This window comes from Cryptomeria japonica, chromosome 7, assembly GCF_030272615.1.
Source record: "Cryptomeria japonica chromosome 7, Sugi_1.0, whole genome shotgun sequence".
In the NCBI taxonomy this organism is placed as follows: Eukaryota; Viridiplantae; Streptophyta; class Pinopsida; order Cupressales; family Cupressaceae; genus Cryptomeria; species Cryptomeria japonica.
The window spans coordinates 155,885,666-155,908,851 of NC_081411.1; the positions used below are offsets into that span (position 1 = coordinate 155,885,666).

The 23,186-nt window shown below is 33.8% G+C and overlaps 1 protein-coding gene across 1 annotated transcript; it reads left to right on the forward strand.

The window, feature by feature from the left end:
- Window positions 1–1,585: 1,585 nt before the first annotated feature.
- LOC131078231 (monooxygenase 2-like) lies at window positions 1,586–10,745 on the forward strand. The gene is made up of 8 exons (XM_059208351.1): window positions 1,586–1,754; window positions 1,893–2,039; window positions 2,388–2,453; window positions 3,059–3,239; window positions 3,412–3,530; window positions 3,573–3,640; window positions 9,912–10,148; window positions 10,345–10,745. Exons 1-8 carry the CDS (start codon window positions 1,636–1,638, stop codon window positions 10,659–10,661), a joined length of 1,254 nt encoding a protein of 417 aa, XP_059064334.1. The 5' UTR covers window positions 1,586–1,635; the 3' UTR covers window positions 10,662–10,745.
- The last annotated feature ends 12,441 nt before the right edge of the window (window positions 10,746–23,186 follow it).

Below are 23,186 nucleotides of genomic sequence, written 5' to 3' on the forward strand. Positions count from 1 at the left end.
TTGTTGAAGCTTGATTACTTGATTGCAGACTTGTATTGAATTAATGCTTGATTGAATGCTCATAGAATGATAATCCTAAGACTTAGAGTTCAAATGAGAGAGGGAGTTGCATTTAATTGCAAGTTACATCTTTTTCAGATTTAATTTTCGAGGGAGGCCAACATCGGAAGCACTTTCCTACTACTTACAAAGACAACTATTGTAATTTCAAATTTGGGGCCAAACTAACACAACAAAGGTGCTAGGAACCCTAGTCCACCAAGATAAGGGCGCTAAATGCCCTAGTCCCATCAGTTTAGGCTAGAACAAAGATTGTTGAGTATGAGATTGCATTGAGCTTCTAGAAACAATTTTGAAGTTAAGCAGAATCAAATATGAATCAAGTACACTATGCATAACCACCAAAGTGAGTCCAAATTGAGTGTGAAAGACGTATACAATTTTCTACACCACAAAAGTTTTGGGTGCCTTTCAAAACTCATTTTACTTATTTTACTTCTAATCAATACCATACAATGATTGAAAGGAGAGATAAAATTTACCTATATTTGCATTTAAATTTTAGAACATAAGATAACGTTTCTACAATTTCTCCTCAATGTGAATCTGATCTATGGTCTAAAATAAAAATAAAAAGAACTTTAAATAAATATTAATCTTAAAAATAAACAATAACAAAAATAGAAATGCATTGTATACCTATATCAACTCAATAAATAATATGTATACATTATTATTAAAAAACAAAAACTATAATATGTCCAAAATGATATAAAAATATAAGCTATTTGGTCCATCATATATATATAAATAATAAATGCCATGCTAACCAGGTCAAAATAAAAGCATATAAAACTGTCTTCATGAGATTCACCCGCAGAAAAGAGTTGCCTTGTACACGCTGGGGATACATATTGAAATAATCTAGCATATAAAACAGACTCAGTCAAAAAATGGAAAATGATAGTATCCAAGTCAAACACTCCTATATTTAAAGAGTAATTGTCAAAGAAGAAAACGAATATATCACCTCAAAGGGAGAAGCATCTTGACTAATTCCAAAACACAAAACTAAATAAACTAAATAAACACAAAACTAAATAAACTTCTTTTTGTAGTAGTTCATTTTTAATAAAATTTGACTTATATGGCAATGGTAAATAAGACTTCGAAGAGCATAAAGAGTTCATACCTGATTGTCAGGATCAAAAGAGCAAAAGAATCTACCTTTTTAACAAATGGTGAACGAGACTGAAGATTATAAAGCACGAATCTTTCTTATATTGCATGTCTGACAAGAAACGTCACAGCAATAATGGCAAACGACCATCCATATCCCTAAATTTTATGACAATTATATTAAATTAGACAGTCAAAGTTCTAAGCATTGGTTATTCAAAACCAAACACCCTAAAACGTGTCCCTTATTTAGTCAAACATAAAATCAAAATTGACTTTTGCTTCACGAGGGAAACAACTTTACAGATCACAACGTTTCTGAATTCAATGTGAGGAAACTGTAGTTCTTCTATATAAATCTACACAGGTGCTCATGCATTGCTGTATGATTCACAGTGTAAGCATTTTTGTTACAGTAACATATCTTTCCTTTCAGTGAAATATATATCAGATTCTATGGAGAACTTAAGGGAACCCCTCAATGGTAATGAAGAATATTTGTATGAGAATGTCCATGACATTGTGATTGTAGGAGGAGGAGTTGCAGGCCTTGCCACAGCCCTTGCCCTGCATAGGTAAATCTCTTGTTTTCTCATTTTTAGGTTTAACTGATTGTAATTGGGTGCTAAAAATGAATGTGATTGTGGATATTGAAATTAGGGTTCCTTATATTATGTAGATGTATGGACTGACATGTTTAGTGGAACATCCAGGTTGGGTGTAAAGAGCCTAGTACTTGAGAAGGCCAGTAACCTTAGAACTAGTGGGGCTGCCTTCGTTATGTGGGCAAATGCATGGAAAGCTCTTGATGCTCTTGGTGTTGCAGACTCACTTCGCCCAAACTATCGTCAACTTGATGGGTATTTTTCTTTTTCAAAATATCACTTTGATGGATAACCTGTCTTTTTTTCTAGATTTAAACTATGTTGTAAGATCTAAATCTGTGTCCTTTTTTTCAGATTTGAACTATGTTGTAAGATCAAAATGATGGGTATTTTGTTTATTCTAGATATCGATTTGATGGACAATCTGTATCTTTTTGTAGATTTACATTATGTTGTAAGATTTTTTTGGGGTTTGTAATAAGGCACTTACTTTTACTTGCAAGATAAAATGTTGATCTTTCGATGGATAGTGGCAAATGTGATTGTTTATGTTATTATTATAGGAGGGAGGTTTTAACATAAATTATTTTCTTTGTTTTGCAGAATTCGTGGCTCGTCAAATTGTACTGGGATGAAAAAGGCAGTTCAACTCATAAAGAAGACTAAAGGGTGATTACAATGAAACACAAAGTACTTATTTTATTATATTTCTCGCACGCACAGAGTAATCTAATAAGTTTGATACCTGTCATTCGAGGTTGATTTCGTAATTGTTGAATTAATTGTTTGATAAGATATTGTGCACAGTGATTGAGAAGGAAAGACTTGTTTGATAAGGTATTGTGAAATGTGATTGAAAAGGAAAGAAACTGAATAGTTTCAGAGATATTAATTCTTATTGATCTATTTATAGTAAATTATATTTCTTATAAAATAAATTTGAAGTTTTGGTTTTTATTTTTTATTATATTTATTTTTCATTGAATTATTAATTTTTTTTTTTTTCAATATTGAATATGGTTTAGACATATGATATATTTTTTAGTATTAAAATATAAAATGTTTAAAAAGTCTTTATGTCAAACTCATTTTTTCTTCTTTCATAATAGATTCTAGAATCCTTTCTTTAGTATCTATTTTAAGATATCTTTATGTTTACTGTTCAATTTTATTTAATTTTAATTTGATATATGATCAAGGAACAATAATACAAAGTTAGTCACATAAATTTTGAATATGAATTTTACTAATAGATAATCTAATTTGTATTTCAGTGGATTAACTACGATGATGGAATCGAGATGTATAGAAAGAATCAAGCTCATAGAAACACTTGCTAAAGAATTGCCTAAGGGGACTATTAGATTCAGTTCCAAAGTTGTTTTAATAAATAAGAAGAACCCATCTTCTTTAACCTCACTAAAACTTGAAGATGGACAATCTATTACAACAAAGGTAAATATTCCTCATTTATTTTTGCACAAATCATTTTTAAATATTATTTTATTTAATAATTGAAAAATCCATTTTATTAACAAAATTAGATATTTATTATTCAATTGACATCAATTTCTTAACCATCTATATTAATTAATCATGATTATTTTTATGTACGTATTCCCTCTAGATATTAATAGGTTGTGATGGAGTTTACTCAGTAGTTGGGAGTTTCATGGGTATACCACCAGCAAAGTCTTCAGGACGTATTGCTATTCGAGGCATGGTGACATATGCAGAGAGTCACCAGTTGGAAAAATTCCATTCACAAGTTTGGGATAGATGATTAAGAGCAGGATTCATTCCTTGCACAGACAAACAAGTTTATTGGTTTTTAACAAGAAGATCACAACTTCAAGGTACAATTCTTATCTATAATTGTTGATCCGTTAAAAAGGTTAACCTTAATTTTATTTTTATCAAATTTTTCTTTTCTTTCAATTATTTGGATAAATCATAGAAAATGTGGCTTGACCTAATATAAAGTTAAGTATAAATGTAGCTAATAAAATAATTTCATGTCTAGGGATGAATCTAGAAAAAGTGCATGGGTACAATGATAGAACCCATCAATAACTTTCTAATGCCACAAAAATCATGAAAATTAGATGCTACGGAAAAAAATTATAAGGTTAGAGGTCGAACAATGAAGGTAATATATATGGAGATATACAATTGGAGCAATTGTATAATATCCAAAATTGTCATAATCACTAACAAACTAAGTAGTAAAGAATGTAATATTGAGAATTTACACTAATATAAACTATATAGAAGTAATGCAAGTGGAAGAATATTCCTCTAGATATGCTAAACTTGTACTAATAGAATTAGTAGTTCATTGATGTAGACACCTATATAGATTGTATAGACCGTATGTCCAAGTACATATATGTACAGATTCATATAGATAGAATACTAAGATAGATTTCTTCAGTTTCCTTGAGTAATAATGATGAAAATTTAAGATTTGGTAGGAATTCCTATAGTTTTTGGGCCTTTTGCACCTTTTGTATGTAGTGGTAGGTTTTTTTTGGCCAATCTAATCCAAAAAATTAGCTACTATTAAGATTTTGTAACCTCCTCTAATTTGAAACCCTTGTAACTTTATGTTGAAAAGTGTCAAATTTAGACAAAATGAAAGTCAATATGAAATTTCTTAATTATCTGGGGCTCAATTGTAAGTTCAAATATCCTCCAAAACATGCAAAAAAATAACCTATAATGAAATGTCTCATTTGGGAATAGCTTTGTAGTAAGATCTAATAAGGGCTTTGCATGGAAATGGATCATATACCATATAGAAGTATAGACTCTAAGATCATCTATAAAAATAAAGATGTATTCTATAAGAGAGTATGCAAGATAATGATCTTGCTTGAATATTGAGCTATAAGTTATAAGAAATGTTCTAATTAGATAAAGTAGGAGAGGGACCAAACCCTTACATAAAAGCCAAATGAAAGAAGAAGGGGGTCTGACAAGATATGCAAAAACCTAACATTAAGGACAAGCAAACACAACAAAAACCAAAACCAAAACTAAATAGAAATAAAAAGAAAAACAACACTACACCGAAACCTAGCAAAACCCAAAAACAACCCCTAGAAGACACAAACAAATTATCTACAAACTAGGGGCTTTAACAACTTGCCAATCTTGGATAATATCCTCTCGTTTACCTCAAAATGAGTCTCTTGATTTTATCCTTTGTAGGAGTAATAGTAGGGGAGTCAAAATTAGCATTAATAGTTTTACCAGATAGCTCCTAGATATCACCAACAATAACAACCTCCAAGGGCCTCTTCCTCTTAGCATCTCTATACTCAAGCTCTTTCTAGAGGACCTAGATTGAAGTTGACATCTTGTTTTCCATATCCCTACTAAAAGTGACAATATCTTCTAATTTTCTTTCAACACATCTTGATTGCCTTGGATAGAAGATATAACCCTCTCCATATTATTCCTTTCTTTCTCCAAGGCCACCTTAGTGCTTAAGACCTTAAACTATGCACCTAGAGTTTCCAATCTATTGATTCTCTCAATTGAATCATTTATTGCAGCTTAAATTCTATCATCCTTATCATCCATGGACCCACCCCCCTCCCTCACATTCGTCTAAGCTAGAGCCTCCGATCTATTGATTTTCATTTTAGCAGTGTGAAGTTGGGCCAAAAGTCATCTAATAATCTCATTCTTCTTGTTTTAGGTGTTGTAAAATTCATTAAATTTATTCACCACCTCCACCAAATGTAGTTTACCAAGGTAAGAAATAGTGGAGGGTGGAGTGGAACCCAGGGTCCACAATGAAGGATTAGGGGCAAACTTAGATGCATTAGAGAGGGAGTCTTTTTGTGTCCATTCAAAGTCGGTAGTCCAAGAAGAAGAATAGTAATTGAAGATGACCTCCTGGTTCACAAGACCACCCACATTACTTTCTTTCTAAGGCTGAACATGAGAATCAATGTTCTTCATTTTGGTGGTATGTTGGAGATTGACATTAGTAGAGAATGATTTAGAGTAAGTAACCTTATAAATACTAGAGGTACCTCTACACTTAGTCTCTGGGAAATTCAATAACTCCACAAATAGCATAGGGTTCAAATGAGGACTAGTAAGGTTCATTTGAGGCCATTATCAGGGGACAAAGACAAATGAAAGTTGTATAGTTTAAGTATTATCCCTTGGTGAAGGGATAACACATCCATCAAATTAGTCACACTAATCAATTGAGACAAACAAGAAAATCCAGAATGAGAAGTTCATCTTAACACCATACCTAAAGTGATTCATTATAGGAAAAGGTTGAGAATGGAACCTTTTGTACCTACCATCTAGAGTAACATACTTTAGTATAAAAACAACATCCTTCCATTCACCTAGGAGATCTTCTCCTTTGAAACCACTTTGCAGCTAAGATATTCTCTCATCACCCACCAAAAAATCTCTTAAAGTCCTCCTTGGAATTCCCTTTGGGTTCTTTATGGAATGCCTCCCCTTCGAACAAGACCCTAGTCGAAGCCACAATGAGTTTCATAAAAATAGTGAAAGACACCCCCAATAGAAACCTTCCCTTCATTCCAAGAATGGGAAAATTAATGAAGACAAAGGGGTCATGGCCTTTCATAGACTCAATGTAGGAGGTAAAATAACCTCTCCATCATGCAGGCCAAAGTACCTCATCTTTTTTAAGGGACTCATAATTATCAGTCTTAGTCTAAATTAAATCTCTCCTCTAGTAGGCCAAGGACCACAAAAAATAGGTAAGTTGAAAGAAATAAAAATAGGATAAATCAAGCTTAAAATAAGAAAATGACAAACAATAGAGAAATTTAAAATAGAAATCCTATTCCATAAATTAATAGGCATATTTCCCACTATGTTATGATGACAATAAGCACTAGAAAAGATAATAATTAACATAGAAAAATTATTTAAATCATATATGTGATTATATCATCATGGATTGTGACATAAACATCAACTGGGAGATTGTTCATGCAAGTCCACATTTTCAAAGAAGTAGTGTAGCAACCCAGGTTAGCCAATCCATCAATTGACTTGTTCACCTCCCTAAGGGCATGGATCAATCTAACTTTTCTGATGGTGAAAAGAATGTAGTAGGATTTAAATATTATATCTTTCATGGGATAACCTAGGGATGCTTCATCATGAGGGATCTGGATTACATTTTGAGTCCCCTTCAATAATGATTTTCTGAGAAGCCTGTTGCCACGTCAACAAAGTTGGAATTATGGACTCGTCGATTGGTCACATAAACAAGCACAAGATTTCTTTTTTATCTCTTATTATGCCATCCTCACTTGCTTGACCTGATTTACCTTTGGAAGAACTATCAAAATTTAACATAGTTTATTTAGGAAAATTTGATTTTGTGCTTGGTGGCTAGGCTTTGTGGGAGTGTTTGGTATCCTTGAAAGATGGTGCATGGGATTATTCCTATCTAGTGGATGGTGTTTAGGATTTTGTCTACAAGGTGGCTTTAGATGGGTGTTTGTTTACCCCTTTCTATGAGTTCCTTTGTTCTTCATGCATTGTTTTAGATCATATGTCTGCCCGGTGAGATGTCTCTTGGGGGTAGGATGTTTCTCTTGTCCCCTTGGGGTTTCATTGAGTCCCTCATGTTTCTCTTTTGGGGTTTCTTCCTCATCATGGGTGCCTGTGCTTTAGGAGCTCTCTACTTCCTTACACCCATATTTGGTTGGCTTGGTTATTTTTTTGCTAGATTGGTTGTGGGTCTATTGGTAGATTCATGGGTGTGTAATTTGTGGTACTAGGGATTTAGATTATTGACTTGTTAGTTGGGGCTATTGTGGTGGGAATTGATTTCACAAAACCTATTTAGGTGGTTGCTATGTTTTTTGTTGTTCTTGACCCTTCTAAGGTGATAAGTTCCCACAACATTGCTCATGTTCCTATTGAGGTGGATTTTTGGTAGGTTACAAGGGCTCCTTCTCTATATTTTTTTGGTCTCCTTGCTTCCCATTTCTTCTTGGAATGGGTTTTAGGTTGCCTTGATTAATATATTGGTTTTGATATTTTTTTGTTTTCTGGTGGTGAGTGTTGGGGGAGTTATGAGGCTGTGTCTTTTATGTGAATGATGGTGTTCCTTTTGGAGTATAGTTGTTGTTGCAAGTTGTGGGATAGAATTGGTTGCACAATGAGGGTTAGTTACCTTATGAGCATTTAACTAGAGTGTTCTCTTCTTTTTCCATGCCCGTTCTTGTGGAAAATACCAACTTCATTCGATGGATGTTATCCTCTAGGGTCTTGGCACATGCCTCCTCCCTTCCCTATCCTCCTGGGTATCCTCCCAGATAGATGTGTTTTTGGCCTTCTATTTGTAGGATGGTCAGGGGTCTTGTTGCTTTAGTGGAGGCCTCTTCCCTTATGCTTGTTTCTTCCAAGCCCCTGATTCTTAGAGGCATTTCTATAAATGGACTTATTGAGATGTTTCACTTAGCTTTGTTTGCAAGGTTTCTTTCCAAGCAAAGGTTTTTAAATGGGTGTCTCCATTTCATTGTTATCTCCCTCCTTGACTGAGGCTGTCTTTGTTTAAGGTGGTCCCTTTCGCAACCGGTTGTAGAATTCCTCTCAAAACCCATGTTTAGTCTTTTGTTTCTTTGGTTGGTATGTTTTTAGTGTAGGGATTTTTTTTGGAAAATGGTTTGGGGTTTTGTCCTAATCCCCTTTGTTCTGATTAAGTAATATTGGGCCTCGAGACCATTATTTCCACCACTTGTGTGCTCCAGTCAAAAGCCTCATTTCAAACAAAGGTCTTTATTTTTTTGGTGTCTTTGGTCTTGGTGGTCTCCCATCTTGTGAGTTCCTACCTTGTGTCCGCCTGCTGTGTAGTTTTTTAAAGGTTCAGGCCTATCCCACTTTTATTAATCAGAACATTGGTTGTAAGAACTACATTTTTATACTTTTGGAGTCACAAATTTCAAATGTAGGCTAGTCTATCTTTAAGATATTTGATCGACACATTTATTTCATTTATAACACCAAAAGTGAGTAAGAGATCTAAATAACAATTGAAGAATATGGGTCTTTCTTAATAAATCACTTTCGATTTAGCTTTTCCTTTACTTTATCTAATCCTCTCATATTATATTCTTTATCATTTTGACTCCATTCTCATTATAAGGACTAGAAATTGCTCCAACAAATTAGGGATGTTATGTGCCACTTGTTAAAAATTTAGTTTAGATTTCCATTAAAAATATATAAATTTCCATTAAAAATAATTTTGAAGGGAAAATGATAAGAAGTAACTTTTTTTACTTGTTTTATCATTACACATAGTAGAGAAGGCAAAGGTAGTATATTCATGAGACCAACAGGTTCAACAAACATTAATTATTTAACTCTTTATTATTCAATTGTTTCTCCATGAATTAGAACTATGAATTAACTATGAATTTTTTGTTTTGATATATGTTTTTAACTTTTTATAAAGTTAAGATGCATGATTTTTAAGTTTCTAAATTATAAAAATATATTTTTCTCTAATCTAATTGGCTTGGAAAATTTACATGTTATTAGTTTAGAACTATGAATTAACTATAATATTATAAGAATCCAAATGTTTATCTATATGACATTAAAATTATTTTTTAAATTAGGTTAGGTTTATTCTCATGTAATTTAATATTATTTCATTTATAAGTGGAATAGAATTAGAGATTATTATAAGTTTCAATTATAATTCAAATAGATTGATTATTTCCATTTTTAGATTATATAAATCAAATTAGTTAATTCAAACAACCAAATATAATTACATAAAGTTAAAATCTTATATACTTATTACATTAATAAACTACTATTGTGACACTTGTTTACTTTGATTTAATGGATTTCGTCCAAATAAATGAAATATAAGTGAATTTGGCTCCTTGTCAGTTTCATCCAAAGATACATAAATTTGAGGACTAAAATTATAATACAAATAGATTTATCATATTGTAACGAAAAATCTTTACTAGTCATATTTTTTATTGATTGAAACATTCAATTGTTGATCTTTAACTTACTCTTAAAGTTGTTAGATTATTCCAATATTAATATAATTTCACTCTCTTTGGGGTTTCATTTCTAACTTTGTAGATGCAAATATCTCTGGTGATGCTGAAAAGATTCGACATGCAACCTTAGACATGATCCATGATTTTCCAAAGCCCTTTGCAGAATTGGTAAAAGCAAGTCCAGCAGAATCCATTAGTTATGCAGATATGAAGGTGAGGTTGGTGTGGCCATGGATGAAGCTCCTACCTGGTAAAGCAAATGGAAGTGTGACACTTGTAGGAGATGCACTCCATCCAATGACCCCTGATCTTGGTCAAGGTAAAATTACTTTGAAGTTATCCTTTACCATATGGTTTGTAGGTTTTTCTTAAGGTCTATTAAATTTTTAGAGTAGAATCCTTATAGTATTATTAATTTGACAATAATAGTTTTGCATTTTTATTGCTATTATTTAAGAATAAGTGCATTGGATTACGATTTTAATTCTGTGTGCAATTGGGTTCATTTATTATAGGCGCATGTTCTACTTTGGAGGATGCAATAGTGCTTGGAAGGTGCCTTGGAGAAACTATGAAAAGCATAAACATAGTACAATGGGGAGAGGAAGAAGAGAAAAAGATAGAATGGTGTTTCAACAAATACTTGCAAGAGAGGAGATGGAGAGTGTTTACCCTTGTCAATGCAGCATTAATCATAGGAATTGTGAATGAAGGATCCTCTAAACTCATTCGTTTTGCCCGTGATAAGATTTTATTTCCCTTGTTCTCCGTGTCATATTTAAGGCATTTTGCAGACTTTGACTGTGGAAATCTGAAAGCCAAATACTCCTGAGAGTGAATACAAACATTTGCATTCAAAAAAGAAAGTTGTAAAGAATAGTAAGACAGTAAATGGGTTAAGGAAACCAACTCAATGTTATCAGAATCCTTACCAATTATTTGCCTATCTCCTTATGAAATAATCTAAATTATTTTATTTCTTGTTTTTAAGATTCAAGATAATATATTCTCACATATTAAAATTGGCAAAGCCTATTTGATATTTTCCAATAGATTTTAAATTTATTTGAGTCCATCCATGTGTGAACATATTTTTATGAAATTATTATATAAGGCGAAAGACAATGCATATTCACATATCAAGGAAGCCTCTGCCCTCTCTAGAATCCAGTCTCTACGACTTTTTGGTGAGCAATTGGAAGAACTAATCTAAAGAATCATACTATATATAGTAGTGCATTCAACCAAAATACTAAATACTTAACATTAAACATTACTAAGCTTATCATACTATCAGCCACAGTGGCAAAGAATGGTAATCTTCGACTTCACTACTAGGGTTTTTTCCGTTACACAAGGTATATATCCTATTATATGGTACAAACTAAACCTCAAGTAATATGTCAACATAGAGATAAGTACTAAATATAGAATATGTCTTATTCATGCGTTTATAAAAGAAACCCATCAACTATTAAACCTATATTCAATGTCGAGAGGACAAAACAAATCTGGAATAACATTTCATACTAGATAAACCAGTAAGTTTAATCGAGACATAGAGTTATTATGGGTTTTGAAGCATATTGTTAAAAAATACCACTTGAGGAAAAGGAAATTCCTTAATGCAGAGAACAAGAATAACTCAAATGAGTACTTTCTAACATGAGTTCTCAGAATTCACAAATATAGAAATATTTAAACTTAAAATAAAATAGTCAAATTTTCGTATAAATATGTCACAGAAGCTCTCAAGTTCATTCTCTTTGGAGCAGAATGTTGATAGTGTAACTTACATACCACTAAATTGAGAAAAAAAAGAGTTTCACCACTTTTTTCTCTAAGTCGATCCTTCCTCTTTCTTTTTTCCTCTTTCTCTTCTTCTTTATTTTTTCTGAGCTCCCTATTATACTTCCTAGCTTTCGTACATGATTTCCATACCATTCACTCCCATAGACATGAAAAATGACCTCAATAACTTAACTTAACGTGAAGTAATTATGTTCTAATGCCATTCTTGTCTCCACTATGTGGACTTAAGCTCTCAGATCATTGCATGGATCTTAACATAGTATCTATATATAGATTTATGATCTTCCATATATATTGTAAGCAACAGGGTCAGTTAAATGACCTAGAGCATAACTGAAGAAAATGCAAACTCTCCCTTCTATAAACTCTTGAGGTGGCACACTAGGCTCAAACAAACCCATCCCTAGGGTAAACAAGCCCATCCCTAGGGTAGCCAATGTAGAGGGAATTGATCTTAAGACCTACAAAGGATGAACCAAAAGCTCTTAACTAATTATACTCATCCTTTGAACTATAAATATACAACAATAATATATATAAAAATAATGCATGATATGTGTATGTCAAATTATTAGACACCATACCCTTTCAATTTGAACAAATTCATATTTAGGATATAAACACATCAATCATCAAATCAAGAAAAAGAGTAAATCATGAAGAATGCTAATAATTTAACTTTACTAAAAACTTTGTCAAACACAATATACAATCAACTCTAAGCAATATTCAAATCCAAAACAATCATCATGTAGATAGCAGGTGTGTTCTCAATTCTGATGATGGCTTTGGTATTTATTTATTTGAAGGGTAAAATATTATCTTGCTTCCTCCTCATCAAACTAGTGGAGTACTTAGTTTGATAGAAAGTTATACATCCACATAAATCTTTTAAAATATAAACATGGTATTCCTTTCCATTTCTATGACATAAGTTTGCATAAAATCATCAATCCATTATATATTTAACTGACATGAAAGTTAAACTAAAAAAAATCCTAATTGATCCTAATTAATGTTTTCAAGCATAGAACTAAAATAAACAACAAAATAACATAGCCTAGAGAGATAGGGAAAAGTGGGATGTATCATCTTCCCCTGCTTCAAAATCTTGATTCCAAATGATTAATTTCAGACAACATAAAAGTAACATAAATATTCGTATTTTTTTATTGCTATGAAAAATGTCTAATTATCAAACAAATTTGCAAAATTCTACATAATTTTATTATAATCCTCCTAGGTGGCACTTGCCTATACATATTTGTCCCATTATACCTTGCATTAAGTAGCATCTTTCTTATTTAGGTGGAGCTTGTGAACCTTGATCACTCTAAGATGCTTGATTGTGACCTCTCTTGAAACAACATTCCAATAAAGAATGTGATCAAAACAAGTAAAATATCCTCTTAAATAAGACACATGGAATATATTATGCATATGAGATAGAGCTAGTGGTAGAGCTACTATGTAGGCAATTAGATTAAAAACTTCTAAAACCTTCAGAGGACCCATGTATCTTGGTGCTAACTTTGCAACCTTGCTAAAAAAATGGGATTTTTGTGGCTCCACTCTTAACATAAATTTATCTCCTACAAAGAAAATTCACATTGTACACTTGAGACCAATATATCTTTTATCATGTCATTTATTTTAGCTAATTGATCTTTCTAATTATATTAATCTGCTATCCTATTTTGATAGATTTTTATCCTTAGGCTAATCCTATCTTCTAGCTAATTTTGTAATCATATTAATCTACTCTTCTATTTTGATAGATTTTTTACCAAAGGCATGAGAATAATTATTGTATGAAAACTCGACTAGTGTTAGGTACTCCTCCCACTTATAATGTAGATCCCTACAATACATTGATAATAAATTCTCTAGCACTTGATTGAATCTTTTAATTTTATTATCTACCTTTGGGTTATAATTTTATCTTATATTCAATCTAGTTCCCATTACTAAAAAGAGGATTACAAAAACCTCGAAGTCTTCTACATATCCCTATTAGAGATTATTTTATGATAACTCTATGTAATCTAAAGATTCCCTACATAAATTTTCTTGCAATTATAAGTTTCCCATCAATAAGGTTTTTCTAGTATGAAAAGGTCCAACTTAGCGAGTTTATCAACTACCACAAATCCATAGGAGTATGACCAAACCATAATTCATAAGGAGTCTTAGCAGCATCACCGTTGATATGCACTAGGTTAAAAGTGTAAATAGTAGTACTCACAACTTCTCTCCAATAGACATGCAGAACATTTCCTTCAATCATCATTGTCCTAATAGATTCTTGAGTGGTTCTATTCTTCCTTTCCACAACTCTATTCTGGTGAGGGGTTATCAGAGTGGATAACTTTCTCTTTGTCCCATGCTCTTTAAAGAATGTATTGAACTCACTAGACATGAATTCACCAACTTTGTCAGATCTCAGACAGTTCAACTTCAATCATGTCTCTATCTCAACCATTGCTTTCAAATTATTGAATTTCTCTAAAGCTTCAAACTTCTCCCTTAAGAAAGTAACCCACATCATCCTAGAATAATCATCATTCAACAACATGAAATATCTAACTCTTTTCAAATTTCTGACTCTAGAGGGACCACACACATTAGTATGCACAAGATCCAACAAACCTTTGCAAAAATGCTTTTTAATTTTGAAGAAACTCTATTTTTCTTTCCCAATTGACATTCTTTTTATATAGAGTTAGCAAGCTTCATCAATTTAGGAAGATCTCTTATTGCCTAAGTAGAAGTTATCCTAATCATGCTATCAAAATTTACATGACACATCCTTCTATGCCACAATTTGAGTAATCAAGTATCTTTTGCCAGTAGGATTCAAGTGAAAGATATTACCTTTTGGACCTTTGTACCTAATGCAACTCATTTCCGGATCTACTCAAGATTCTACACTTCCCATTCTTGAATTAAAGATCATATCCCTTGTCAACCATCTGTCCAACACTCAAAATATTATGCTTTAGGACTTCTACATACAAGAAATAATCAGTATTGTGTTTACCATCAAGAGAAATGGAACCTCTACCATGAATTATACCAACTTTGTCATCACCAAACCTAAAAACACGAACATCATACTTTTCCAAGATCACAAACTTTTTTCTTATGACCTGTCATATGATGAGACCATCCATTGTCAATCACCCATTCATCCTTCTCTTCAACTTGTGTAGCCAAAGCTCTTTCCTCATGAATGCATCTAGCATAATTAGTAGGTTTTGGATCATCTTCCTTGATAGCAATGAACAACCACTTATTATCACTTGAATTTGATTTATCATATTCATCATCTGTCACAACTTCATTAGTAGCATAATAACATCTCTTCTAAAATTTAGGCTTATAGGTTTTCTTAGGAACTCTTTCTAGACACCTTGAAGAAAAATGTCCATCTTATTGCATGAAAAAAATTTGAGGGGGAACTTGCCTTCATACTTATAAGCTCCCTTAGGAAATTTTCTAGCAATCAACACTTTGAGCTCCTCAATCTCTCGCTCTTCTTCTTCAATTTCCTTCATCTCTTTCTCATATCTAGATATCCTATTTGAAGAACTTTCACTTGGATCAAATATTTGCTTGTCCTTTCTAGATTCAATGGCATTGAATGCAAATTCTACCTTAGGAAGAGAATCACCAAATTTAGTCAATTCAAAGGTTGATATCTTACCAATCAACATGTCTTTGGTCACAACACTCATGGTCTAGATTTCCTCAATAGAAAAACTTTATCTTTGTAGGATGTAGGTAAGGATCTCAGCACTTTAGCAACAATATCTGATTCTTCCAACTTTCCACTAGCACATCTGATATTGCACATAAGTTCATTCACCTTCTGTATAGAGGAAGTAATGTTCTCATCTTTTCCCATCCTTAACATCTCATACTTTCCTTTCAGGATTTTGAATTAGCAATCTTCACATAGTTGTCTCCTTCATATAGGGTTTCCAATTTCTTGTAGATCTCATGAGCAGTCTACAATTCTATTACATTTATCATTTTAGAATCAGTTAGAGCACTCAATAATTATTTCTTAACCCTGATATTGTATTTGGCTTCCTTAGTCTCATCCAGAGTTGAAGAACCTTTTGCAGGAACAATATATATATTTTTTGTATCTCTCAAGTAATTTCCACCAATGCATCTCAAGTGACACTTGATCCGGTTCTTCCAAAGAGAATAATTTTTTCCATCAAATCTTAGACTCTCCTTCTTGTCAGTCGCCATCTCGGATTACCTCAAGTTGTTAAAGTTCTGTAAAGGAACTAGCTCTGATACCAATTGATGAAAATGGGGCACAAAACTAAGAGGGGGGGAGGGGGGTGAATCAATTTTCACCAAATTTTACAACAACTTACAATAATCTCAGATTTGATAATTAGCAGTGAAAGCATAAATCAACAATACAACATGAACACACATAGTACCAATATTTTGACATGGAAAACCCAGTCAAGGGAAAAATCATAGTGGGAACCTACTCACGATATGATGATACCTTGTTAAAAGTACGTGAAATATTACAATGGGGAATGCACATGCATTCAAGCACACTACCTAGAGGTCACTGCTAAAAAATAACAAAGGGCTACAACACTGGGAAGGCTCACTGCCTTACAAATAGATTTAGACCACTTTCAAAAAATTGTGAACTGAGAAATAACATCCTCTATGCCTGGTTATAGTTCCGGTTAAGCACATACCATCTCTCACACTTCTTCACACTTTTTCTCTACTACCAAAAGATTAATAGTTTATTCACACATCACACACATCTGCAACATACCCAATAACAAAGATATTACATTAATTTATACATGGCATCAAACTTGGACCAATATCATTAAGGTTGCCTCAACACATATCACCTAAATACAAAATATAACCATACATGCTACAACATCATATTTGGACCAAAAATATGTTAGCTAAGACATAGCATGGACCTAAATCACCACCTTGAATAAGAAACACCTCCAATAATTATGCATCAAACATCCGCAACACACTACAATCACCATGTCAGCCAAGAAAATGAATAATACCATTGGACTAAAAAAACATCAATAACATGCTCACAGATCAATGTAGACCACTAACATGAATAAAATATGATCTAGAAATATCCACAAGCATCTTGAACTACTGCAACATCCACACCAACTTAATATTACTAGAATTACATCATCATAATACCAAACTTCAAGAACATTAATTGAACTGACTGTCAACTTGGAAAAGTCACTTATGGAAACCAAGATATTACCTTATGAAAAGTCCCAAACATAATCCCAAATCTGCAAACCAAGATATTACAATGCAGAACAATATAGAGCAAAATACTGAACATTGACAACACTGAACAACAAGAAAAATGGTCACAACACAAATATTCATAACTCACTCAAATCTTCATATGAACCTTTGAAACTTGCATATAATAAACTAGAGATAATTGTATATAAACCCTTTAATCCACAAACACTAATCATCAATATACAACATGAAACAACTAGCTGAAATTCACTGCAACACTCCACTAGATAGAGGGAATATGTTGATAGAAATTACAACACATCTCTCATATATCATTAAGGCACATGTTTGCAACAATCACCCAAACATCCAATAGTATCAATCATCCTCATGAATCATCAAATAACATATGTTCACATAAGTGTCTAGCCTCAATGATATCATCAATGGTAAAGATAGAGTCATAAATAATTATCAAAGCATCAACCACATGTCTGAATAAGTCTTATCGATGCATAAATAAAAATGCAAATCTAGGAGGAACACTACATCCTCTCCCCTTTTCCTAGGCTTACTCTTGAAAGCTTGAGAACAAATAAGGGTAAAGCTCTCTTATCCTCCCATGTCACTGAAGAATCATCACTCGGATCCATTAGACCCTTACCTGTTCCATGTCTCGACCCTTGAGGGTTAGCCCTCAACATTGAAGAATGCACATGAGATCCAAAGAAATCTTCCCATCCTTGACCTGCAATGAAAGCCAATCTAAAACATGCGATATATCAGAATCTGATAAGGCCTCAAAATACACACATGAAACACATCATGTATGTGGGACAAGATAGTTGGCAATGGAAGGTGATATGCTACAGGACCAATCCCCTCCAAAATCTCATAAGGTCCTACAAATAGAGGTGCCAACTTAGAGCCTTTTCCATAATGGATATGACTCTTTCACAGACACACTCTCAAAAACATCTTGTCTCCTACCGAAAAATGCATGTCCACACAATGAGCATCTGCATAATTCTTCTATCTATCCTGTGTTGCTATCAAATTCTCTCTAATAGACCTCACCTTTAGCTCCATGTCCTGCAAAATCTCTGAAACAAGAAGTACACTATCCTCCAAATGATCCCAACTCAAGGGTGTCCGACATGGTCTATTGTATAATGCCTGAAATGGGGACATTCCAATCAAACAATGATACCCATTGTTATAGGAAAACTCTACCAAATGAATGTAATCCTCCCATTTGGTCTACTGATCCATGACATACATCGTCAACATATCCTCCAACACTTGATTAACCCTCTCCGTCTAGCTATTTGTCTTGCAATGATATGTCGAACTGAAGTTCAGTTGCACTCCTAAATCATATTGAAGTGAACACTGGATCATGATATCATATGATCTATCGAGGAATACAATGCAACCTCACTATTTGCTCCATGAAAATACAATCCACTACCATTGCTGTGTATGAAGATCTGATTGGAGAGAAGTGTGCTACCTCAATCAACCTATCAATGATTACCATGATAGCATCATGATGTCATAAAGACATAGGCAAACCAATGATAAAATCCATAGATATGATGTCCCATTTCCACTTTGGAACCATGTTTGACTGCAATAAACCTACTAGATACTGGTGCTCTACCTTCGTCCACTAACACTCTAAGTAACATGACACATAATCTACTATATCTCTCCTCATGCCTTCCTAATCATATAATTGTCACAAATTTGCTTGCATCTTCTTAACACCTAGATGTTTCGAGTAAGGTGCACGATGGACCTCTGATAAGATCAATGCTCGAAGACCATCTGACTATGGAACATTTATGCATCCCAAATGTTGAAGAAGACCGTTGGACTCCAAAGAGTAAATTACATATTTTCCATCCAAAGTTCTCCTTGATACCAACCATCTAAAGTAAGGACACTAAGTATCCCACTCCTCAAGTCTACATTGCAATTCATCACTAAAACCTCATGCCTCACGTGACTCAAGGCATTTTCTACCACATTCTCCTTGCCCTAAATGTATCTACCTCAAAATCATACTCACGTAAGAACTCCATCCAACCTCGCTGCCTAACATTTAAGTTCAGCTATGTGAAAATGTACTGCAAACTATGGTGATCATTGTATTGCTCGAACCGATGCCCAAAAAATAAATGTCTCCAATGAACCAAAGCATGTACCATTGCCACTAGCTCTAAATCATGAGTAGGATAATTTAACTTATAATATTTGATCTTACAATGACTCGTATGCGATCACTCTACCATCTTGCATCAAAGATGCTCCAAGACCCTCTATGGATGCATCCATGTATACCAAAAAATCACACAAAGGATCCGCTACTGCTAGAATAGGTGCACTAGTCTGATGCTCCTTCAAGATTCAAAAATTTATCTCACACTGATCAGAGCATACAAACTTCTTCCCTTAACTCTGAAGATAAGTGACAGGCTAAGCAATCCTCAATAAATCCTGAACAAATTTGAAATAATAACCTACAAGTCCCATAAAGCTACAAACCTCACCCACATTAGTGGGTGTTGGCCAATCCACTATAGCCTGAATCTTAGAGGGATCCACTGTGATACCCTCTCTTAATATGACATGACCAATATATCTCACCTTTGTATGGAAGAACTCACACTTTGCCATATTAGCATACAACTATTTATCTCAAAGACACTACAAAACCAGCCTCATGTGCTCCTCATGCTCCTCCACTGATCTCAAGAAAACCAATATATCATCCAAGAATACAAGCACAAACCTGTCGAGATACGTCTTGAAAACTCCATTCATCAAGCTCATAAAAACTGATAGAGCATTAGTAAGACCAAAAGGTAACATTGTGAACTCATAATGTCCATATCTAGTTGAAAATATTTTACAATGAATATTCGTCTCATGAATCCTAAAATGTACAATGGAATCAATTGCCACCTTGGACCCCATGGCCAACTCAACCTACCACCTATCACCTTGCTTTGCCACAACAAGCTCACATCGCTCTACTACTGAAGGAGAAATGAAAGAATCAGAAGCACCCAAGTCAAATATTACTAAGCAAGAGATACCACCTATCTCACCTATAGTCTCCACAACTATAGCCTGGAGCTTGGCCTAATGGTTATCAACTATTGCAAATATATGATGGGATCTCTCTGCATCACCTATTGTAGGTTGTAAAGCTTTTGGCCTTTATCCTAAAATTTGTGAGGATCTTTGAGGATAATGGGATGCAAAGTGACCTTGTTGTCCACAAGTAAAGAAACTCCCTCTAAAATCCTTGAGTAGGTAGAGGTGCACTGGACTGCTGAGCACTAGCTCTACTCAACTACTAGAAACTCCATGTTGGCTAAGAGGGAACTAATCACCTATCATGATGCCTACCACAATCTCTATCCTACTAAGATCTTGTACCACACACAATGTTCTGACTCTAAAGGAACTTCTTTCAGAATGACCAAATACTTTGAAAAGAAGGATAACTCCTAGCAACACCTAAAGATTGTAGCTGCGTGCCTCTCTCAAATACTCCTATAACTAGGGTACTAATTGTCTGCACACCTGGTGCACCTTCCATAGAAAAATTTAGGTTCTCATTGGCTATCTGCATATTCTCCATAGCTATCTCCAAAGTCTTAGGCTCGAGAAGTTGAACTCCTCTACTGACGCAGTCACTAAGTTCTCTAACAAAATGTTGAATCAACACAAGCTCATCATCTTCTATCCCAGTGTACTGCTTAAGTTCAAAGAACTTGTGATTACATTTCTCAACTATGATGTTCTACTTCCTTAAATAATGAAACTCGTTTTCCTTTCTCTACCTCCAATGATCTAAAAATAATCTGACACGAAACCGCTCAAGGAACAACTCGCAAGAATTTGTCACAATATCCAAACACAACTTCTGCTCCTCAGTATGCGACCGTGTTGAAGAAAAGTCATGAAGATGCATGATCACACACCTAGCCTTAGTGTTACTACTATATGGATGCATAGAAAAATAGATGCATATAAAAACACATGCCCAAGTCAAAAGCCAAGTCTCTGCCTCCATGCCACTACTAGAACCATCAAAAGTAGGGGGACATGGTCTCAAAATATATCTCATATGACTAGCTACAACTATATCCCATTCCACAACATCTGCTCTCCTACAAGGCGAATATGATCGCTGTCTCTCCTGATGACTAGAATGGCGAGACTCCTCCTAGCAATTTTGCTCCCATTTTAGTCCTAAGCGACCAAGAAGATCTTGAAGCACATTAACCAACTGTGGAATCACATCACCACCATATTGATCCTACTGCACTGCTCCTCATTGCATGACACTTTAGAAACCCTACAAAGAGCATTTCATCAAGTACCCATATGACCTCCATGACCACGACCTCTACCTCTATTATGCATCTTGTCTAACCAAGACACAAAAGAAACTATGAGCTAAAGCTAGGGAAACAAATGTAAGAAAATAACAAGCATGAATAAATTGCTGGGTTAGCCCATGCTAAGTGCTAACATGTGCGATGGGCTCATGTGAAACTAGAGTACACCTAGTGTATGAATATGCGATCTGATACGAAATGTAATGCCCGCCAAAATACCCTAGAGAAAATAACTAATCTAACCAACAAATAGAGATTTTGTTTTAAAAACCATTTACTAATACAACATAGTGAACTATCATAACTTCAATTATTAAATTAACTTCACAAGAATGCATAAAAAATAATGAACATAACCATAACTATACATATATAATGCAAGTGAAAATAACATCATAAATATAAACATATGTCCATTCATTCTTTCCCTAGGGTATCTTAACATAGCTACTTTCTAACAACATAACAATAACACATCCATACCATGAAATCATTAACATTCATTTCTTTTAAGATCTATTCATTAAATTTCCTATCATGAGGTTATGAACTACCAATGCATGTCCTTATAACCTCATTAACCATCTAAGTTAATTTTAAAGCACCAAATCAAATGTTCCTAATTCCCATAGTAATACATCATGAAACTACCAACATCTTTCTTCTACAAATGTAACTAGTTTATTTTATCAAGGACAACCATTACGCATCTCATCAAGATTACCATCCATACACATATGCAAGATAATAACAACAACTACTAATCTACTTCTAAATAGGATTCCACGCTACCAATAATTCAAGAGTCATATGATATTACACGAATAAACATAATCTACTTATTCAATTTCCCCTAATTCAACATAGGATCTCATTTCCAACATAGTGAACACTTCTACAACATGAATCATATAATAATACATCATCTTAATCCATTAAAAATCATAGTTTCTATATCATCAAGTCCTATTACTTAAGAGGATATGATACAAATACATAGTCTCTTCTACTACATGATATCCTAATGTATAATAATACAAGTTACATAAGAACATGTCCTTCTTTCACATTTACAAGTCATCATGATACAATGTTATCTCTAATACATATAAATCAGCTCCATAGATCAACCGCATAATAAAGAACCATGAAATCCATAGCCATACATACTAGCATCCAAAGAAGAAAATCCCAATGGAAGAAGGTATCAAACTACCCAACCGTGTGGAACCTAATAGGAACCACCCCTTGTGCTAGGAGATGACATGGGGTTCCAACTCACACTCAAGACCTAGGCTGATGCCTAACTACCAAGGGACTCAACAAGACAACCACAAGATAACAACCAATAATAATGAATCAAATCACACCACAAGGCTAATCATAATTCAATAAACTCCCAGAGGAATAATCAACATAAAAGCCAAAGGATAATGGACACATGTGGGGAAGAGTTTCATCACATGCTATTCTAATGTGGAATCTGCCTCCACCTTAGAACCAAATAAGGCAAGTTGGTTAACCACTCCAATGGTCTTACCAAGCATAGATCCCAAAACCATCTCCCTAGGAACCGCCATTGGGGCATACAAATCAAAATTCATTATCTTGTTTAAGTGAATTCCTAATTACTGAAACCCACTAATCAATTATTATGGTTATCACTTATAATTAAAAATAAAAACTTCATGTGGTTCCAAGATAGGTCTAGGCCCTAAGCATCCTTTGTAGGAACCTCTTGGAAGCCCATTTCTCATGACCCCGATCCTACACATGCAAGAGATCACTCTCCCAACCATGGATCATAACCTTAGGGTGAAACATCCATCAAAATA